At 41.4% G+C, this 17,864-nt stretch overlaps 1 protein-coding gene across 1 annotated transcript; it reads right to left on the bottom strand.

Moving 5' to 3' along the window:
• Nucleotides 1–216: 216 nt before the first annotated feature.
• LOC120799195 (carboxyl-terminal PDZ ligand of neuronal nitric oxide synthase protein-like) lies at nucleotides 217–17,167 on the bottom strand. Its single transcript, XM_040144154.1, has 10 exons — nucleotides 16,961–17,167; nucleotides 15,989–16,060; nucleotides 13,701–13,790; nucleotides 13,531–13,589; nucleotides 13,283–13,391; nucleotides 8,190–8,319; nucleotides 7,564–7,691; nucleotides 3,950–4,111; nucleotides 1,258–1,426; nucleotides 217–749 (listed from the first exon to the last, which is right to left on the bottom strand). Exons 1-10 carry the CDS (start codon nucleotides 17,063–17,065, stop codon nucleotides 217–219), a joined length of 1,557 nt encoding a protein of 518 aa, XP_040000088.1. The 5' UTR covers nucleotides 17,066–17,167.
• Nucleotides 17,168–17,864: the final 697 nt, after the last annotated feature.

Here is a 17,864-nt window from a genome sequence, read left to right on the forward strand (position 1 = left end):
AAAGGTAAAATTTTAAACTTTTGCCAGATCAGTGGTGAGCAAGTGTTCTGTCCAGCTACCAGCCACAAATAATTTATACCTGCGAATGATGCCGTTTACTAATGTCACAATACATGATTTCTGTGTGATGAAGTCCTTCAGATTCTGAATATCATCTGTTTTCCATCGGGATGGTGCATAAGTGCAAAGTTGCCGAGCGCAGCTTTCAGAGCACCACTACACAGCCATCTCATCCCCTAAGCAGTCTGGAAGACTCTCTGCATTCAGCACGTTTATGAGTCGAGCTGCACCATCGGCCCCCACGCCCTCGCCCTGTCCCCAGCTGTCCCGATCATCACTCTCATCTGTGTTTGATTCATACTCTGACCCAATCCCTGACTCCCTAAACCGAAGCAGCTCCAGGGCTCCGAGGACCTGCTCCCGCAGCAGCAAGCTCTCATCTGGGGCTCCGTCACTGGGAGTCTCCCCCGTGTCCTGGCCCTGCTCCTGGTTGTCTGGTCCCCGGGAGGAGAAGCGGAAGCACTCGAGTCGAACTCCACTACGGCTGAGTGCCTGAGGATGAGTATCGTTGCCAATGGTGCCCGGAGAGCAGGGCCCAGGGAGGGCAGCGGCCCAGGCACTGTCACTAATCTGGAGCTGGGACTGAGCTGCTAAAGGACCTGTAGAAGAAGAAGGGGTGAGGGCTTCACGGGGCATGCTGAGGGGCTTGGCGCGGAAAGTGATCTCCAGAAGACTGTCCTGGGAGCCCACTGAGGACAAATCAAAGAAGAGATGAGAAGAAAAGAGTTAGAGACAGATATGTAGAATTGAACAAATCAAGGAAAGAATTTAAACAGAGATGTAAGACATGTAAGAGGAGAGGTCTGAGCAAAGCAGATGAGATTATGTAGAGTGGGATGACGTCTGTGCTGACAACATTTGATAAATCATATTCCACTATATGGCAGCATATTGGCACTGGCTAAATGCAGGGACGGGAGAGCAGAGAGCAGTACTTAATCCTCTGCGAGGGCTGCCACAAGATAATTAATCGTGTGCCAGAGATGGACGAGAAAAGGAGGCATAATGACAGGAAAGAGAAGGGCAAGGAAAGAAAGTGATTTTGAGAAAAGAGATGAAGGGAGAACAGAATGTTTTTTCTACAGAAATTTGTAAAGGAGAAAACAAGGAAATAGAGGAAGATTCAAGGCAACCAAATAAAATAAAATATATACTGTAGATGAATCTGAGTGGTAAGTCAAGAATAACTCCACTCACTAGATGTTAACTGGCCAGCAGCTTTGAGCTCCAGTTCCTGGATCTGTTTGACCAGCAGGGAAATGTGTTGCAGCAGGTCAGTGTTCTGCTGCAGCAGCCTCTGCACTCTGGCTTGGGCTTCAGTCCGCGCACACACCTCCAATGACAGCTGCTCCTGGAGCACGTGAACCTGAACATACCAAAACACACACAGTTGCACACATAAAACAAAAACGGGCAGAAACTGGTGTGTGCAAACCCAAAAAAATGGAAGCTTAAGTTTTCATTATTACTTCTTAGGGATTCTTTCCTTTTTATTATTTTCATTAGAGAGATTAATTTATTAAAATCCATTCTATTGTTAAGAGGAAAACTACTAATACAGTTCCAAAGTGACTTTTAAGTTTGGAGTCTGTTATGTCAAAAGTTTCATTGTGACTAAGGAAAGCCTTTGGGTTCTCCAGAAGCAACATCGGAGGAGACAGGCTGAAACCAGCTCGTCAGCATTATGAATCAATTTCCGTCATTGAGATTGGCCAAAGTAAGCTGGAAACCCAAACAAGGTTTGCTTCAAATCTTCAACAGCCTTGCAACTACGGCTCAGGTACATTTAATTTGATGTGAAACTATTCAAAAGTTAATGTGAAAGTTTACAGGAATGGAAGAGATCAGAAGTAACCTAAAATACCTCGTCACATCCTATTTAACACATCACTGATTGAAAATAGAGATAGCGCATCATTGTAATTATCATTCTCCAGTTCTCCATTAGACGAAGCTGTGATTCCTGTGGGTTTTTTTTTTACACTTTCCGATAATAATAATGATTAGGGGATTTTGATGTACATTTTACTACTACCTGGGGTAAATGATTAAAGGTGTCTTTGTTTTTCAGGCACTCATCAAACAATTTTGATAAGTTTCGGTTAAGTCTTGTCCATGAGTTGTATGTTTGTGATTGGTATTAGCTGTACATTATATTTTATCCACATTGTTTGTCGTCTATTCTTGCATGTGTGATGCATAGTTATAACTTAGGTTCATAAAAGGTTTAATTTATTAAACTGTAAACACTGGATTGTTAATTGATCACAGTAACACGCCATAAACTTTTTGTTATGTAGATGATATCCAATTATATTTATCAATGAAGCCTGATGAAACCGATCAGTTGGCTAAACTTCAAGCATGCCTTAAGGACATAAAGACCTGGAGGACCAGCAACTTTCTGCTATTAAACTCAGACAAAACTGAAGTTTTTGTACTACACCTTAGAAACACACTTTCTAATGGTATAGTAACTCTAGATGGCATTGCCCTGGCCTCCAGCACCACCTTTAGGAATCTCCGAGTTATCTTTAGAGTCATCAGGATCTATCCTTTAACTCCCATATAAAACAAACTTCAAAGACCGCCTTTTTTCACCTACGTTACATTGCAAAAATCAGTCACATCCTGTCTCGAACAGATGCAGAAAAACATGTATTTGCTACTTCTAGTCTGGATTATTTCAGCTCCTTATTATCAGGCAGCCCCAACAAATCTCTAAAGACTCTCCAGCTGATCCAGAATGCTGCAGTGCGAGTACTGACAGGAACTAGGAAAAGAGATCATATTTCTCCTGTGTTAGCTCCTCTGCATTGGCTCCCTGTAAAATTTAGAATAGATTTTATAATCCGCCTCCTCACCTACGAAGCCCTTAATGGTAAGGCACCACCATCTCTTAAAGAGCTCATAGTACCCTATTACCCCAGTAGAACACTGTGCTCCCAGGCTTAGTTGTGGTTCCTAGAGTCTCCAAAAGTAGAATGGGAGGAAAATCCTTCCGTTTTCAGGCTCCTTTACTGTGGAAACATCTTCGAGTTTGGGTCCGGGAGGCAGACACCCTCTCTACGTTTAAGAGTAGGCATAAAAAATTCTTTTTTGATCAAGCTTATAGTTAAAGCTGGCTCAGGCTTTTCTTGAACCATCCCTTAGTTATGGTGCTATAGGCCTAGACTGCTGAGGGACTTCCTATGATGTACCAAGCTCCTCTCTCCTCTTCTCCCTCTCCATCGATATGCATTCATATTAACCATCAATGCTTGTTACTAACTTGCCTTCTTCTCTCTCCCATAGTTTTGTGCTTTCTCTTCTCTCTCCTCTCTCTTCTTGTTGCTTTTTTTGTAGGTATTTCTGCCCCTGGTGCTGCAGAGTCTGAATCTGTGACTGCAAACCACCTACCACCGAGATCCTGCTCAACACACACCTCTAGCCGCTACTACAATCATTATCATTAGTCTTATTATTAGTCTTAGTATTTTTACTGTACATCGCTATGGGGAACTTTCTTTGTGCTTTGTTCTCTTTCCTCCTGCTCTCTCTCTCTTTCTCTCTCAACCCAATCAGTCAAGGCAGAAATGACACGCCCACCATGACCTGGGTTCTGTTGAAGGTTTGTACCTGTTAGAAGTGAGTTTTTCCTTGCCAATGTCGCCAAGTTCTTGCTCATGGGAGAATGTTGGGTCTCTGTAAATAATATTGCAACGAGTACGGTCTAGACCTGCTCTATATGAAAATTGCCCTGAGATAACTTCTATTTGGCTCTATATAAATAAAACTGACTTCACTTGACTTAATGAGTTTCATTGGTGACATAAATAGAAAAATATACTGTATGTGGAAAGTGGTTCAAGTTAAAGAAAGAAAAATCACTGTCCACTGTCCTCAATACCTGTGCTGAAGCTGCCAATGCCTGCTGTTCCTGCTGCTGCAGTTGTTTCTGAAGGAGATGGACCTGGTGATCTGCAGAGCAGGGAGCCTCTGCTGCCGACTGACCCGACACAGAGGCTCCAATGATGGGAGAGTTCAGCAGCAGAGATGGGTCATCAGACACCTACAGCAGAGATGACAGCAAATAGGGTTTTACTACTTCTAACAGTATGAAAAAGTTAAAGCAATGTAAAACGCCTGTGATATTTTTATTCCTTTAAATGTTTGTCTTGCTGTGATAAAAGCAAGACTGGCTAAGCTGTGTTTGTAATCAACACAAGACGGTCTGGTGGCTGCAGTGATCATAGCCACCATGAACTCATTGAAACATAAGCATCACCGGAAGAAATTCCAGTTTCATCAAAGGAAATACAAGAAAAAAGCTGTCACAGTCCTGAACTTGATAGCTACTGTCTGTCATTTCTTAAGAGTGCAGAGGAAAAACCTCCACAGCAATGGGCGATTCTGCCAAACAACAAAAATCTTGCATATTTCCACTTTAAATAAGTTAACAAAGACATAACATCAAAGAAAGTGCACATATGGCTGTGGATTGGTTGTACAGTAGATATGATTAAAAGTGAAGTATAGGGTATGACAGCCAACACTCTTAAATAACAAAGTAATAATGGACAGAAAAAAGAAGTGCTTTAATAGCTGACAGTCTCTGTCTGCCAGCCTGAGCTCCTCAGGGAGGGAACTGCAAAGAGATACTGCACTGGCAGCAACGACCCTTCATCCTGATGGGGGAAAAAAAAAGGATGGATACTTAAACTACTGAATATCATCATCACAGCTTAATGTGATGAAGCCTTAAAATGTATGTATATTGTGTACCCACTTTGCCTGAAGTTCGACTGTTCAGTGCTGCTGTAGTGCAGGTGGACAGGGTGAAGTGTTGGATGCTTTTAAATAGAGAGAGAGAGATCAGTGATACATGTACTATGTCAAGTTGTATAAATAAATCAAAAAATAAAAGAGGCACCTATTTGACACCAATTGAAGATCAACAAACAAGCCATGGGTGCTCTATTGTGGTTGATTTTGAGTCGCTCCATGCTTTCTGTGATAGATTTCTACTTGAATTAAAGGTGAATTGTGAGATGAGTATAAAAGAAGAGCTTGGTGTTTGAATTTTAGGGGCTGACACCAAAGCGTGACATTTATTGACGTTTTAGACCTTTAATCATTTTCTGCTGCCATTGTATAAGCTGAAGATGGAAATATCTTTAATTAACTTCACACCTTTAGAAATGTACAGAACTGACATACCTTGTAAGTTGATATGGCTAATGTCTTAGCAAATCTTTGCCTTATTTAGCAACATTAACATTCATTTGGAGTCATATTTCAGGCAACTTGGTGAATTGAAGTCCTATATTCACTCTCCTTTTAGCTCCACTTTTGTCTCCACCAACTCCTGAGAAAGATATGCTGCCAAAGCTAGTTGCTAACTTTGTGTGTCTGCTGTTTGGTGCAGGGCAGGTAGTGTGCAGTCAGTTTTTACAGCTCTTTCACTGCAGTCAGAACAGTGAGACTGAACTAAAACATTGAAGTTGCGGTCCGTAAAATCAAAACAATGAGCTGAAAAATGCTTTGTAGAGATGAGGGAACTGCAGAGGTGGATAATAATTCTCTAGTTTTGTCAATAGAAGCTACTCCTTTCACATGCAAATAGTCATTTGAGTAATGGACTTTTGTCATTCAAACAAGTGTGCGCTTTGTTTGAGAATCGATGAATCATACCATGCAATTTACCCTAGTTATGTCAAATGTCAAAACAAATCTCTGATCCAATACAAAATGCAAAGTGGAATCATTAATCTAACTGTGAAGATGATGTTTTAATAGGGATTCAATCAGTGAAATCTATAAATGGATCTATAGATTGTCTTTACTGTATGGGCTGCTGTTAGTCAGTTTAGTCAGTGTGTGAATTATGACTCATGCATTTATGTTAAACTGCTACTGCTGGAAGAGCAGCCATGAAGGACACGACCTGCCTGTCATATCTGAGATGGAAGATCAATATGGTAGATCGATATGGTGGACACTCTAATCGTGATTACTAAACCGTGAAGGACACTTGACTTTCTAATTACTCATGGGAGACGAAGAAATTGCATGTGAGATCTGACCGTATGAAAAACTGCTGTTTTTATTGTGGCAGAATTGCATGAAAAAAAATGAAAAACTAATTTCCTTATTCTCATGTAGCCATGTAACTGGATCTAATAGCCATTCAATTCGAACTAATTAACTCCTCACCAGAACAACACTAGTTTTCTCTCTTGAGTGATAAAGTTGACAGTGCCACAGAGAAACAGTTGAAAAATGAGGTGACAATTATCTTAGAGCAGATAGCTGCTTGTCGAACATCACAGGATTAGCAGAGCAGCACTAGAAAACCTTGCTTCATCAATAAACCATATGACCTCATCAGTATTGAAGACCCTTGTGGAGTATTTCCTCACGAACAACCCCTAAAGACATGTTGTTCTCTCTATACATTCCTCAGTGATGTTTTCTGATCTTCACATGAGGCCACACATTCGTTGTGCCCCTCTGCGAGGTATTGGCCTCCCAGAATTATTTAATAACAGGAAGTTTCTGAATTTTTAATCAACATTTTTTCAAAAGTATACCAAAACATAGTCTGCCAAAATACATCCTGTTTGTCCTCAGATGTTTCTTCGGTAGGATGAACATCTTAGATCAATCAATTTGTACTGGTTGCATTTACATAACTTGTTTGTGTCATGTTCCGGGGGGAAGAAGGAGTTGGAACTTGAATTAATCAGTTCAGTAGCCGGACGTATTGGTGTGAAAAATGATTTGGGTTTTGCATTTCAGTAGAGCTGAAATTATTAGTGGATTAATCAGTGAGTCAAACAACAGAAATGTAATCTGGAACTATTTTGATAGTTGTTTCAAGCCGTACTCCAGCTATTTAGCACTGCACTTTCATAAAGTTGGAGGGCTCAGGAGAGAAAGGTTAAAAAAAAAGAATGGTCAAAATCTGTGCAGTGGAGGCCACGATATCTTGACTTTTAGTACCTAGTATGGGTGAAACTCCAATAACACCGGATCCTTCATTTCCCTTAATGCAATTTGATAACATCTTTCATTTGTCCATCCCTGCCTGCTAAACATCCATGTCTTTCAAACTCCACAACCCTAGTTTTAAAGCAGACAGACAAGGCTGTTGCTTCTAAAAATGTGAAAATTTGTTTTTCTTTTAGTTTTCTGTCACAGTAAATGGAAGATGTTTGGCTTTTGAACTGTTGATTGATTTGATCTGAAAAAGTTGTTTAGAGCTTTGCAAGGGTCATTGTCACTGTCTTCTCAGGCTTCATAGACCAAATGATTAATTGATTAAATGAGAAAATAATGATAATGAACATTGATTAGTTGCTGCCCTGCATTTTAGTGGCTTTGTCATACACAATCACATCTTGCAGTGGTGGCTTCATCTTTGTGGGGCTGATAATATCTCCCATTTCTAATGGATTGAGACAAGAGTAGGGCTTTGTATGAGCGACACTGAAATGATCAAGGACGACATCTGTACTCTACCTTCCCATGGTTACCAAGGGCCTCGTCCTTTTTGCTCTTCTCCAGGTCTGATGAGGAGACACACTCAATGCTCTCCTCTGTAGTGGCTTCAAGGTCTGTCTCTTCTGACAATGCAAATCTCTTCTTCGCTGCAGAGAGACCAGATACATATACCAGGAGATTTTCATGCTTTTTTTTACTTTGTGCTTTATAGTTTACAACAGATCTAGAAGCAGCGACAGCAGCTGCGGCAGTGGGCCAAGAGCTGGCTGAAGCCCACACGAGCAAGGTCTTTGATCAATGGCTTGCACAATTCAACAAAACCAATCTGCAGCTGCAGCGTGGCAAGCTGCTAAGAAATATCTGCTGTGGATAATGACATATTTTCTCTTAGAGATGTGTTCACTTGCCACTGTTTGTTTCTGCAGGAGCTAAGGGTTTCTGTTTGTGTGTAAGAGAAAGCAAGAGGGAGAGAGGAAGAGAAGAATAGGGGAGTTTGTGTGTTGTTGTGTGAGGAGAATAAAAGGAGACTGAGTTTGTGTGTGTGACAGACGGAGAATGGAAGGATAGAGATGGGAGGGGGCAGGGGACTGGATATGAAGATGCAATTTTGTGTTTCTATGTGTGTGAAGGCAGGTGTGAGTCACCTAGCACTGCCTCAGATTCTTCGGCCTTCCCCTCCTCATCCTCCTGGACATCGCTTTTCTGCTGCAGGGTCAGCTGGTGACACACATCAAAGGCCTGACCCACCGTCCGCACAATCCTCATGGCCTGAGACTGTGAGGGAGGACACAGAGAAGAAGTGTGTGTGTGTGTGTGTGTGTGTGTGTGTGTGTGTGTGTGTGTGTGTGTCTGTGTGTTGGGGAAAGCAGCAGCAGGAGCAGCGTAAGGGAAGAGTCAAAAATGAATGGACCCAGTAGGGGAGAAAATGAGGTGCCAGAGGAGTTGCGCAGGAAGGAAAGTAGATGAGCAGATTGACTGCATGTGTGCAACTATGCACAACAAGACACAACAGAGGCAGGACTAAATCTGGGTATGTTGGGGCATAATATGAAGTGAAAAATGAAGAGGGAAACATGAGGGAAGATAGAGACCAACTTGAAGTCAGAAGATATTACGAGTGCAGAGCTTCGGCTGCTTGTCCTTGTCTGTCTGATCTGCATGCATTCTGCTGTCATAGATTCCACTGTCAGAGTGATATATTGGTCTTTTTCAGGGCAAAGTAACTTTGATGTAGACGGAGTGAAGATTAAGTTCATTGTTATTGTAGGAAGCTTGTGTGTCTGTAACATCAAGTCATCAATCAGGGACAGTTTAATTTGCAATAGCTCAAAAATTAGCTACTGGATGTTTCACACATACACATCCCGTTTACTCATTTTCAAAAAAAGCTTGGACTGTTTTTCCCAAGGACTTGTCGTAAGATATGTTCCTATGAATTCCCATAAAGCCCTGATATGCAAAACATCCAAAATACTCTTATTAATTTTCTTGCCAAGAGTTAAAGACAACTGATACTACTTTGATATCTGTCTTGTAAAATTAAGGCTACAGCCAATACCTTCTTAGCTTGGCTAAGCTGTTTTTTGTTATCTTTGGACAGAGCCAGGCTATGTGATTCCCACTGTTTCCAGTCTTTATGCTGAGCCAAGGTAACTGATGCTGACTGTAGCTCAGTATTTAACAAAAAAATATGAGAGTCGCATCAATATTCTCACCTACCTCTCGACAAAAAAAAAAAAATGCATAACATGTTTTCCAAAAAATATATTGGTTTTTGATAACTTTATTTTTGCTGTTATGAGCAACATTATCATTCATTTGAAGTCATGTTTTTGGCCATCTGGCAAATGTAACTCCAATGTTTACTCTCTTTTACCTCCAATTATGGTCTCCACCAACTCCTGAGGTAAACATCTGGCTTTTTAGCTGCTAAATGCTCCACTTTGTTCATCAGCTAGTCGCTAACTGTGTCTGTTTGCTGTAGTGTACAGTGGATTTTTAGAGCTTTTTGCTGAAAAAAGCTACCCGTTGTGACCGAAAACACTGGCCTGAGAGTGCTGAGACTGAACTAAAACAATGAAGTTGTTGGCCGGACAGATAAATAATGATCTAAAACTCACGACAACAGTAGCAGCAGATACAAGTGATAATTCTATATAAGGTAGATAGGTATAAAATATCGATTATAGCCTCTTGAAATTGTAGTATGGCTTTGTTTAACTCATTGGTTTTGAGGCTGAACAACAATTTTAATAACTGATTCATCGATTAAGCCATTTGTCAAGCTTAAATTCAAAACATGACCAAGTTCTAGCCCTGCTGATATGTCTTACGAATTAGTAATCAGAATATCTTTGGCGGTTTTACAAAAAAAGTAATTTAAAGACCCTCATCTTGGACTTAGGAAAGTTGTGATGGGCATTTTCACCATTTTCTGTCATTTTATAGACCAAAAGATTAACTGATGGCAGAATAATCCACAAAAAAAAAAAAAAAAAATCTTAGTTGCAGGCTTAATGTGATCAAATTTTCGATTGTCTTATCAAAGTCTTTTCAGGTTAAATTTTATTAGTAAATAAATTAAATATTAAATTAGCTCTGGCTTAGATGTGGGTATCACTGTTTCTTAAGATGAACACACAGGCAGGAAAATTCAATGTGGCCTTTGAGACACCAGCACTTCCCTGATCAATTTCAAGGCTTCTTTTTTCCCTAAAGCCCTAATATGCAGTCTACTGCTATCATTCTATATGCTTCAAGTCCTTCCTCACTCTCACTAAAGGTGACTTTTTGTGTTTTCTACATTGAATAGTGGCAGAAGCTGCACTGAAATAGATTTATTAGTATCTGTCTCCAGGGGATCCTCTTGCCTTCAGGCATTCAGACAATATGTCAACGTAACTCAAGCTTCAAAGTAGTTCAATCATGAAATAGCCAAAAAATAACACAGCCATGATACTGATTATTTTGCTCTATCAAACTCAAAGTTTAATTTGGTTTAAATTGTCAAGTGAAAAAGCCAGCCCTCCCGAGGCCAAACACAAAAGGCTCTGTTGATGTACAGAGGTGACATCTAAGCCCTGCTGGGCTGCAACATGCTGTGATGAAAACAAATCAAATCTCCTCTTATCAACTGGTACATCTCCTCCTACTCAGCACACATGCTTGGTCTGCAACACCCAGATAAGGCTCCAAAGCCCTGGGGAGGCACCACTGACTGTGTCCCTGGCCATATGGTGGGTGTTTCATTCAGCAGTGATGAAAATGTCTGTAAGTGCAGAGTGAAAAAGCCCCTCGTCTCTTCTCTTCCCACTGGGATAATTAGTATGCAGCTTCACTAAGTCATTGTCTGTCTGGTATCCATAGTGAAAGGATGGGAGTCAACCTTACTGATGCTCTGTCTTTGTCATAGTGGGAAAAAAATTGTCTCTGCTTGATATGCAGATATGTGGAGAAGAACATGCCTTTCATTTTAATGAGCACTTTCACACAACACACACGAGGGATCTGACTGTCAGATTAACTGGCCATGTGTGTGGTTCCAACAGTACTATACATCACTGAGCAGTGGGCAGAAATATCACCATTAGAAGCTATGTATAAGGCATGGAGCTAAAAACAAAACGTAATGACTGACTTGCTGTGGTCCATATTTGTTTGCAGTCCTGGAGCTGAGATATTCTGCACTTCTATTAGAATCAACAAAATCCATGATAAGACCAAAACCAACAATGCCAACCAATTTAGTCTGTCTCTTAATACTTTGCAACTTCCCCAGCTCGTCCTGTTGCTCAGTCCCAAGCACCTTCATTCCTACTTAATACGTACATTTTTAGAGTAATAGTTGGACATTTTGGGAAACATGCTTTCAATTTCTTGCAGAGAGTTAGATGAGAAGATTGACACAGCTCTCAAGTCACAGCCAATTAGCTTAGCTTAGCACACACACTGAAAACAGGGGAAACCTGTCCAACCCTTACCAAAAGGTTTGCAAAATCTTCTTACAAGCACCTTTGAAGCTCACTAATTTACATGTTGTATCACTGTATCTTGTTTACGTTGCTTAATCTGTACAAAAACCACAGTGTAACCTTGGATTTATACTTTGGTTTTTGTACAGAATAATCAAACAAGATATAATATGTTAATTAGGTAAGATGATTTTGTTGCCTTTTGACAGAGCCAGACTAACTTTATCCCCATTTCCACTCTTTGTGCTAATCTAACTGACTGCTGAGTGTACCTTCATACTTACCCTACACACGAGAGTGGTAACAATGTTCTCATCTAACTGTCTACAAGAAAGTCAACAAGCATATTTCCCATCTGACAGACTATTCCTTTAAAAACAGGTCACGAAGATACACTCACCAAGCACTTTATTAGGAACGCCTGTACACATGCTTATGCATGCAACTATCCCATCAACCAATAATGCCGCATAAGTGCAATGCACTGATGCTCTGTCTAAAATCCTGCAGATACAGGTCAGGAGCTTTCAGTTAATGTTTACATCAAACATCAGACTGGCAGAAAAAATGTGATCTCAGTGACTTTTACTGTGGCATGATTGTTGGTGCCAGATGGGCTGGCTTGAGTATTTCTGAAAACTACTGAGCTCCTGAGATTTTCACACACAACAGACTCAATAGTTATTACTCAGAATGGTGCGAAAAACAAAAAACATCCAGTGAGCGGCAGTTCTATGGACAGAAATGCCTTTTTGATGAGAGACGTGAGAGGGTAATGGCCAGACTGGTTGGAGCTGACAGAAAGATGATGGTGACTCAGATCACCACTCTTTATAACTGTGGTGACTAGAAATGCACCACAGAATACACAACACGTCGAACCATGAGGTGGATGGGCTACAACAGCAGAAGACTACATCAGGTTCCACTCCTGGCAGCCAAGAACAGAAATCTGAGACTGCAGGTGGCACAGGCTCACCAAAACTGGACAGTTAAAGAGTGGAGAGATGTAGTCTGGTCTGATGAATCTGGATTTCTCTTGAGACATGCAAATGTAGAGTCAGAATTTGGCATCAACAGCATGAATCCATGGACCAAACCTGCCTGTTGTAAACAGTCCAGGCTGCTTGTGGTGGTGTGATGCTGAGGGGAATGTTTGCTTGGCACAGTTTGGGTTCCTTAACACCAATTAATCACCAATCATCACCTGTCTGAGTATTGTTGCTAACCATGTGCATCCCTTTATGGCCACAGTTTACCATCTTCATATGGCTACGTCCAGCATGATAATGCACCATGTCACACAGCAAAAGTCATCTCAAACTGGTTTCATCAACATGACAGTGAGTTCAGCGTACTTCAATTGCGTTCCCAGTCACCAGATCTGATTCCAGCAGAACAACTTTGGGATGTGGTAAAACAGCAGATTCGCAGCACCAATGTGCAGCTGACAAATATGCAGAAATTATGTGATTCAATTAGGTCAAAATGGATGAGAATCTCAAAGGAAAGTTTCCAATATCTTGTGGAATCAGTGACACAAAGAATTGAGGCTGTTTACAGAGCAAAGGGGGGGCCTACCCAGTATTAGTGTGGTGTTCCTTAGAAAGTACTTAGTGAGTGTATGTGTTTTCAATAGCTTTTGGACAACGGTGGAGGTCTATGGCACAGAGGATTAAACTACAGTATATCACGTTATATCTGGCTAAACTTGCTAGTAAGATAAGTGCATCATTGTTTTCAGTTTATCAGGGAATTAAACTTGCCTTCCTCTTTGACTTGAACACATTGCAGCGGAAAATGTTGCTCTGTCCATCTCTCGCTATATAGCTGAAGATCTTCAAGTCTTGAGCATCATGTGAGACATAAAATATCCTGTTGAGGCAAGACAATACATGAAATCAGGTCGATGTTTTTTTTTTTTTCTATAATTTTCATTCAGTAGGAAACAAGCTTCCTGGTTATTTGGCTTCTATTTCCTTATTTCTGATTTAATATCATCAGGAGGGCCTACCTGTAGATGGGATCCTGGGTCACCAAGATAGTATTCTCATCCCATGATAACCCTTTTCTCTGTTACAACGCAAAAACACATGGGTTGACAGTGACAAAGGTGGTTTTAAAAAGACAAAATATATGATTCAAGGTGAAAAATCAAATAAAATTACATTCTACAGTACTGACCTTCTTTTTGCGTAAAATCACTTTGACACAATCAGTGGATACGACAATGTTGACCTTCTTTTTCTTTATGTTCTTCAGTTTGAATTCATACTGTGGAGGAAGCGTGATATTCATATTAACATTCTATCAAAAAAGAAGTCCAAAAGTCAAATGAAACCAGATCGTTTATTATGCTATGTGTTGTGACTAGCATTAAATATCACATGGTCCTGCTGAGACATAGCCCTTTACACAACATAACTGATATATTAGAAAGGAGAGGAAGAATCATGTACACAGAAAAATATTTTGGACTATTTTCTTCTCAGGGGAAATCTCAGATTGAGTAAACACTGAGAATCTGTCAGTCTCTGCTTCTGGAAGCTGTTTAAGCTTTCAAATCCAAACTTCCCAGAGGGAGGCAGACATGTGTGGGACAATTTCATCCCTCTCCATGATTAATGCTCGAGCCTGTACCCTCTGCCTCCACTGCAGGGGCAGACTCCAAATATCAGGGCCTAGAGATCTGAGAACAACCAGGATTTATGTGAAGTAACACGGCTTGCTTTGAAAACACAGAGTCCAACATCAGCTGATTAATTGATCAGATGAAGTTCTCTGAAAATCACCAGTCTTCTTACAGCAAACAAACCGTCACCCGCCCTGCATGACAGATTTGGATATTCTCTGTCATCTTTTCTTTGGTTTGAGTTCAAAATAACAACCCATTATTTGCAGCATGTTTGAAGCTGTCTTATCCCTCTTTCACTGACATTTCAGAACAAAAGAAATGGGGAACGTTGTTATTACCAACATGACAATTCATATCTGGTTATTTTAGCGCTGATGAATCTGGAGCAGTTTGTCTATAAGTCTGTGGCCTGTGTCACATTCAGCAGAAAAGCGCTTCACTAGAAGACTCAATGAGTCCTTCCACTTAATATTCCTAGCCATATTCTCTTATCCAGTTCATCTGTTTTATTGTTGCGTGGGAGTTTTTCTTCACATGCATTCAAGACTTTAGCTGCTCAGGTGAAGGACACAACTCTGTAGCACTTAATGTGCATGTTTGTGTGTGTGTGTGTGTGTGTGTGTGTGTGTGTGTGTGTGTGTGTGTGTGTGTGTGTGTGTGTGTGTGTGTGTGTGTGTGTGTTTGTGTGTTTTCAAGGCTAACACAGCCCCACGTAAACGGGGACAAGTGGACCATCCATCTCCACACACACTGCTGTCAGAGGGAAATGAAGTGGAACACGGGAGGCGTTCATGCCGCATTTTCATGCAAATCAGCCTCAACAACTCAGACTAACACCGCCCCCGAGCACAACTACTGCTACAGGTTGTGTCAATTCACCTCTAGTCTTATCTCTGAGCCACTGTGAGTACTTTAAGGGCAAGAAAGCTTTTGAATATTCAGAATCTGTCTCCCCCAGAAGCAGAGACTCTTAATTACTTTGCTGGTGCTGAGCTCACAAGCAGCCCGCCCGTTTTACAAACTAATCTATTCTCACATTTAATATCATGTTGTTTATTTTATTCATTTCATTAAGGGGTATTATATACAGACTTGGAGACTGGCAAGGTCCTGACACAGCCTTTGGATTACCCTATGCATTGTGTGGGTTTATTTTTTCCACTTGAGCTGCTGTATCGAATGTGTTTGTCATCCACTCAAACCTGCAGGCAAGCACTTTTATAATATAAGAAAAAATGCAAAAATCTGGAAATAAATAAATAAAAAAAACTCACAAAATCTTTAATAGATATCTTGCACTGTGCTCAAGGATCAGGATTAAGTTCTTCCTGGGTGTCAATGGGGATGTGGCCTACGAGTGACACAATAACTTGGCTGTTAGATTAGATGCAACAGCTGACAAACAGCTAAATCCTCTCCTCCCAGTGCTTCTGTAACACTGCAGTGATGTGTAATGACAAGGCATCGCAGGGTTTCCGGTTGCCTCGTCTGGTCTAAATAAAAAGATGCTCGAGAGATGTGAGTCTTTCTCATGGTTTCGCATATAAACCTGCTGTATCTCTAGTCAGCCATAAAATCCAAGTTGCCCTATGAATCCTGCCACGATTTAAACTGGTCCTGACAGCCCGCTGAATCTGCTGAGTGCGTAGTTTTACGCAGACCGGTGATTTATGTAAAAGGAGGATGTTGAGGGGAGTAAGGATCCTCTGAGCACTGTGCATAAGGTGATACATAAAACAGAGAGAGAGGATTCATTTGCATGCACCATCATCAATCGCTGGGTCATTGTTAATGTGTCTGAACCCCTGTGACAGTCACAGGGGTTCAGCTGTCTTACTCTGATTCTCCTCATTGCAGCGACTATCTCCATTCGACTGCCAGGGCGACCCACCTCCAAACTGCCAATGTACTGCAAAATGTAAGAGAAAGGTTCAGAGACTGGCAATTTGAAGTGTGCGTGTTTGGCTGGCTGATTGTTTATCTCCATTGCACTAGATTTGACAGCTTTTTCATACATTTCTGGAAATATTCCCCTCTGTGAGGAGATTTTCAGTACACCCAAAGGCCAAAGATTAAAACTTTCATGGACAAAAATGTAAAAACAGTGATTCTGCACTAAACTGTGTTGTCAAAAATGTTCTAAGAAAAATAAATTATGTCAACATTCATCAAGTTATCAGGTAAAACAGCACCTCTCTGTGCCAGTAATGTCAAAATTTAAGGCTGTAACAACCAATTGTTTTCATGATTAATTGATCATTTCTCAAACAAGGGATTAATCGTTTTAGTCGATTAAATGTCAGAAAACTGCGAAAAATTGAGAGAGAAAGTGACCTTTTCATCTCAGTCTTGTTTTGTCAGACAACAGTCCACAACCTAATCATATACTTTCTATATGAGAGATACTTTCTTTTCTATATCCATTTACTATCATATATGACAAAGAAAAGCAGCAAATCCTCACATTTGGGAATCTGGAACCAGAAAATGTGAACAATGATAGCTTGAAAGATGACTGACACGATTAACTGATTATCAAAGTACTTGCCGGATTTTCTGTTCACGGACTTATCGAATGGACTAATTTTTCCAGCTAAATCAAAAAACATTTTGAAGTCATGCAAAGTAGACAAAAATCCAAGTGTTATCGGGTCGGTGAACACCATGAACATCACCTGACCCCATGGCTAAATATACCTACAGTATAGCGATATTTGTTACAGCAGCAGTGACATGGATGGTCCTCAGCCCAATATTTGACACATTATGATCCTCCAGCCAGAAACTATCTGTTGCAGAGGGTCCTTACCTTTGCCTCGAAGCAGACCCCGTGCTTAAACACCTCCTCGTTGTGCATGGGGATCCTCAGATCGTGCACGTCATCCACTAAATTGTACTTGGTTACCCCTGGCATGGCTTTGATGACAACTGACTCTTGTCTTACGGCAGCGCTAGAGACCCGCAGATATGCGCATCTCCTCCGGAGCTGCTCCCTCCGCACTCTCACCGGAGAGACGCCTCGCGGCCGGAGGTCATCCGGGCTGAGCCGCTCCGCGGTCGCGCCGAGATTGATTGGTTGATGGATTCGACTAACGCGCCGATCGGTGATCGATGCCTGCGCCCAGCGGCCCCTGCACTCCGGTCTGAGACACGACGGAGAGACAGTACGAGCCGCCGCCACCGACGCCGTAGCCGCCGGGGTCCCGATGACGCACGGATCTCAGCACGATTGCTTTTTCCCCGAAGCGCCGTGCCATCAAAATCTAGGAACTGATTTCTCAGAGTGAGCGATCAATATTCAGGAGCCTATTTATTAGCCCTTAAACTGGGTGTGAGATCTAACAGATGAAGGCAGGCTCCGCTTGAATACGCTCTATCAGCAGCTACAGCTGCTTGTTTGCTTGTATGACATCTAGTGGCATCCCAGAGAACAAACAAATCCCCAAATCACTGTCTCCCACTGGATTGCAGGAGCCCCACAGGGGTCTCCCTGGTTCCATCCAGCAAATTGAGGATTAGTGCTGCCTATGATTTCAGAGAAACTCAAGCACCTACTGCAGAGGTAGACAGCAGAGATGATGTATCTCTGACAAATGAATGAATGAAGGAAGCATTAGTGGTCCTGCAGCAAACACATTAGACACAAGCTTTTAACCTGGCGAAGCTCCTCCATATAAAGTCACACTATGAGGCGTAGGCGGAGTCTTCTCTAA

Source organism: Xiphias gladius, chromosome 14 (assembly GCF_016859285.1).
Source record: "Xiphias gladius isolate SHS-SW01 ecotype Sanya breed wild chromosome 14, ASM1685928v1, whole genome shotgun sequence".
In the NCBI taxonomy this organism is placed as follows: domain Eukaryota; kingdom Metazoa; phylum Chordata; class Actinopteri; order Istiophoriformes; family Xiphiidae; genus Xiphias; species Xiphias gladius.

What these genes read in the sequence shown, in the direction of transcription:
- LOC120799195 (XM_040144154.1), bottom strand. Translation starts at nt 17,065, where the DNA reads ATGCCAGGGGTAACCAAGTACAATTTAGTGGATGACGTGCACGATCTG. An exon ending in CTGCAATGAGGAGAATCAGA is followed by an intron (nt 13,791 to 15,988) that starts GTAAGACAGCTG and finishes CTTCCTCCACAG; the next exon opens with TATGAATTCAAACTGAAGAA. An exon ending in ACCCAGGATCCCATCTACAG is followed by an intron (nt 13,392 to 13,530) that starts GTAGGCCCTCCT and finishes TTGCCTCAACAG; the next exon opens with GATATTTTATGTCTCACATG.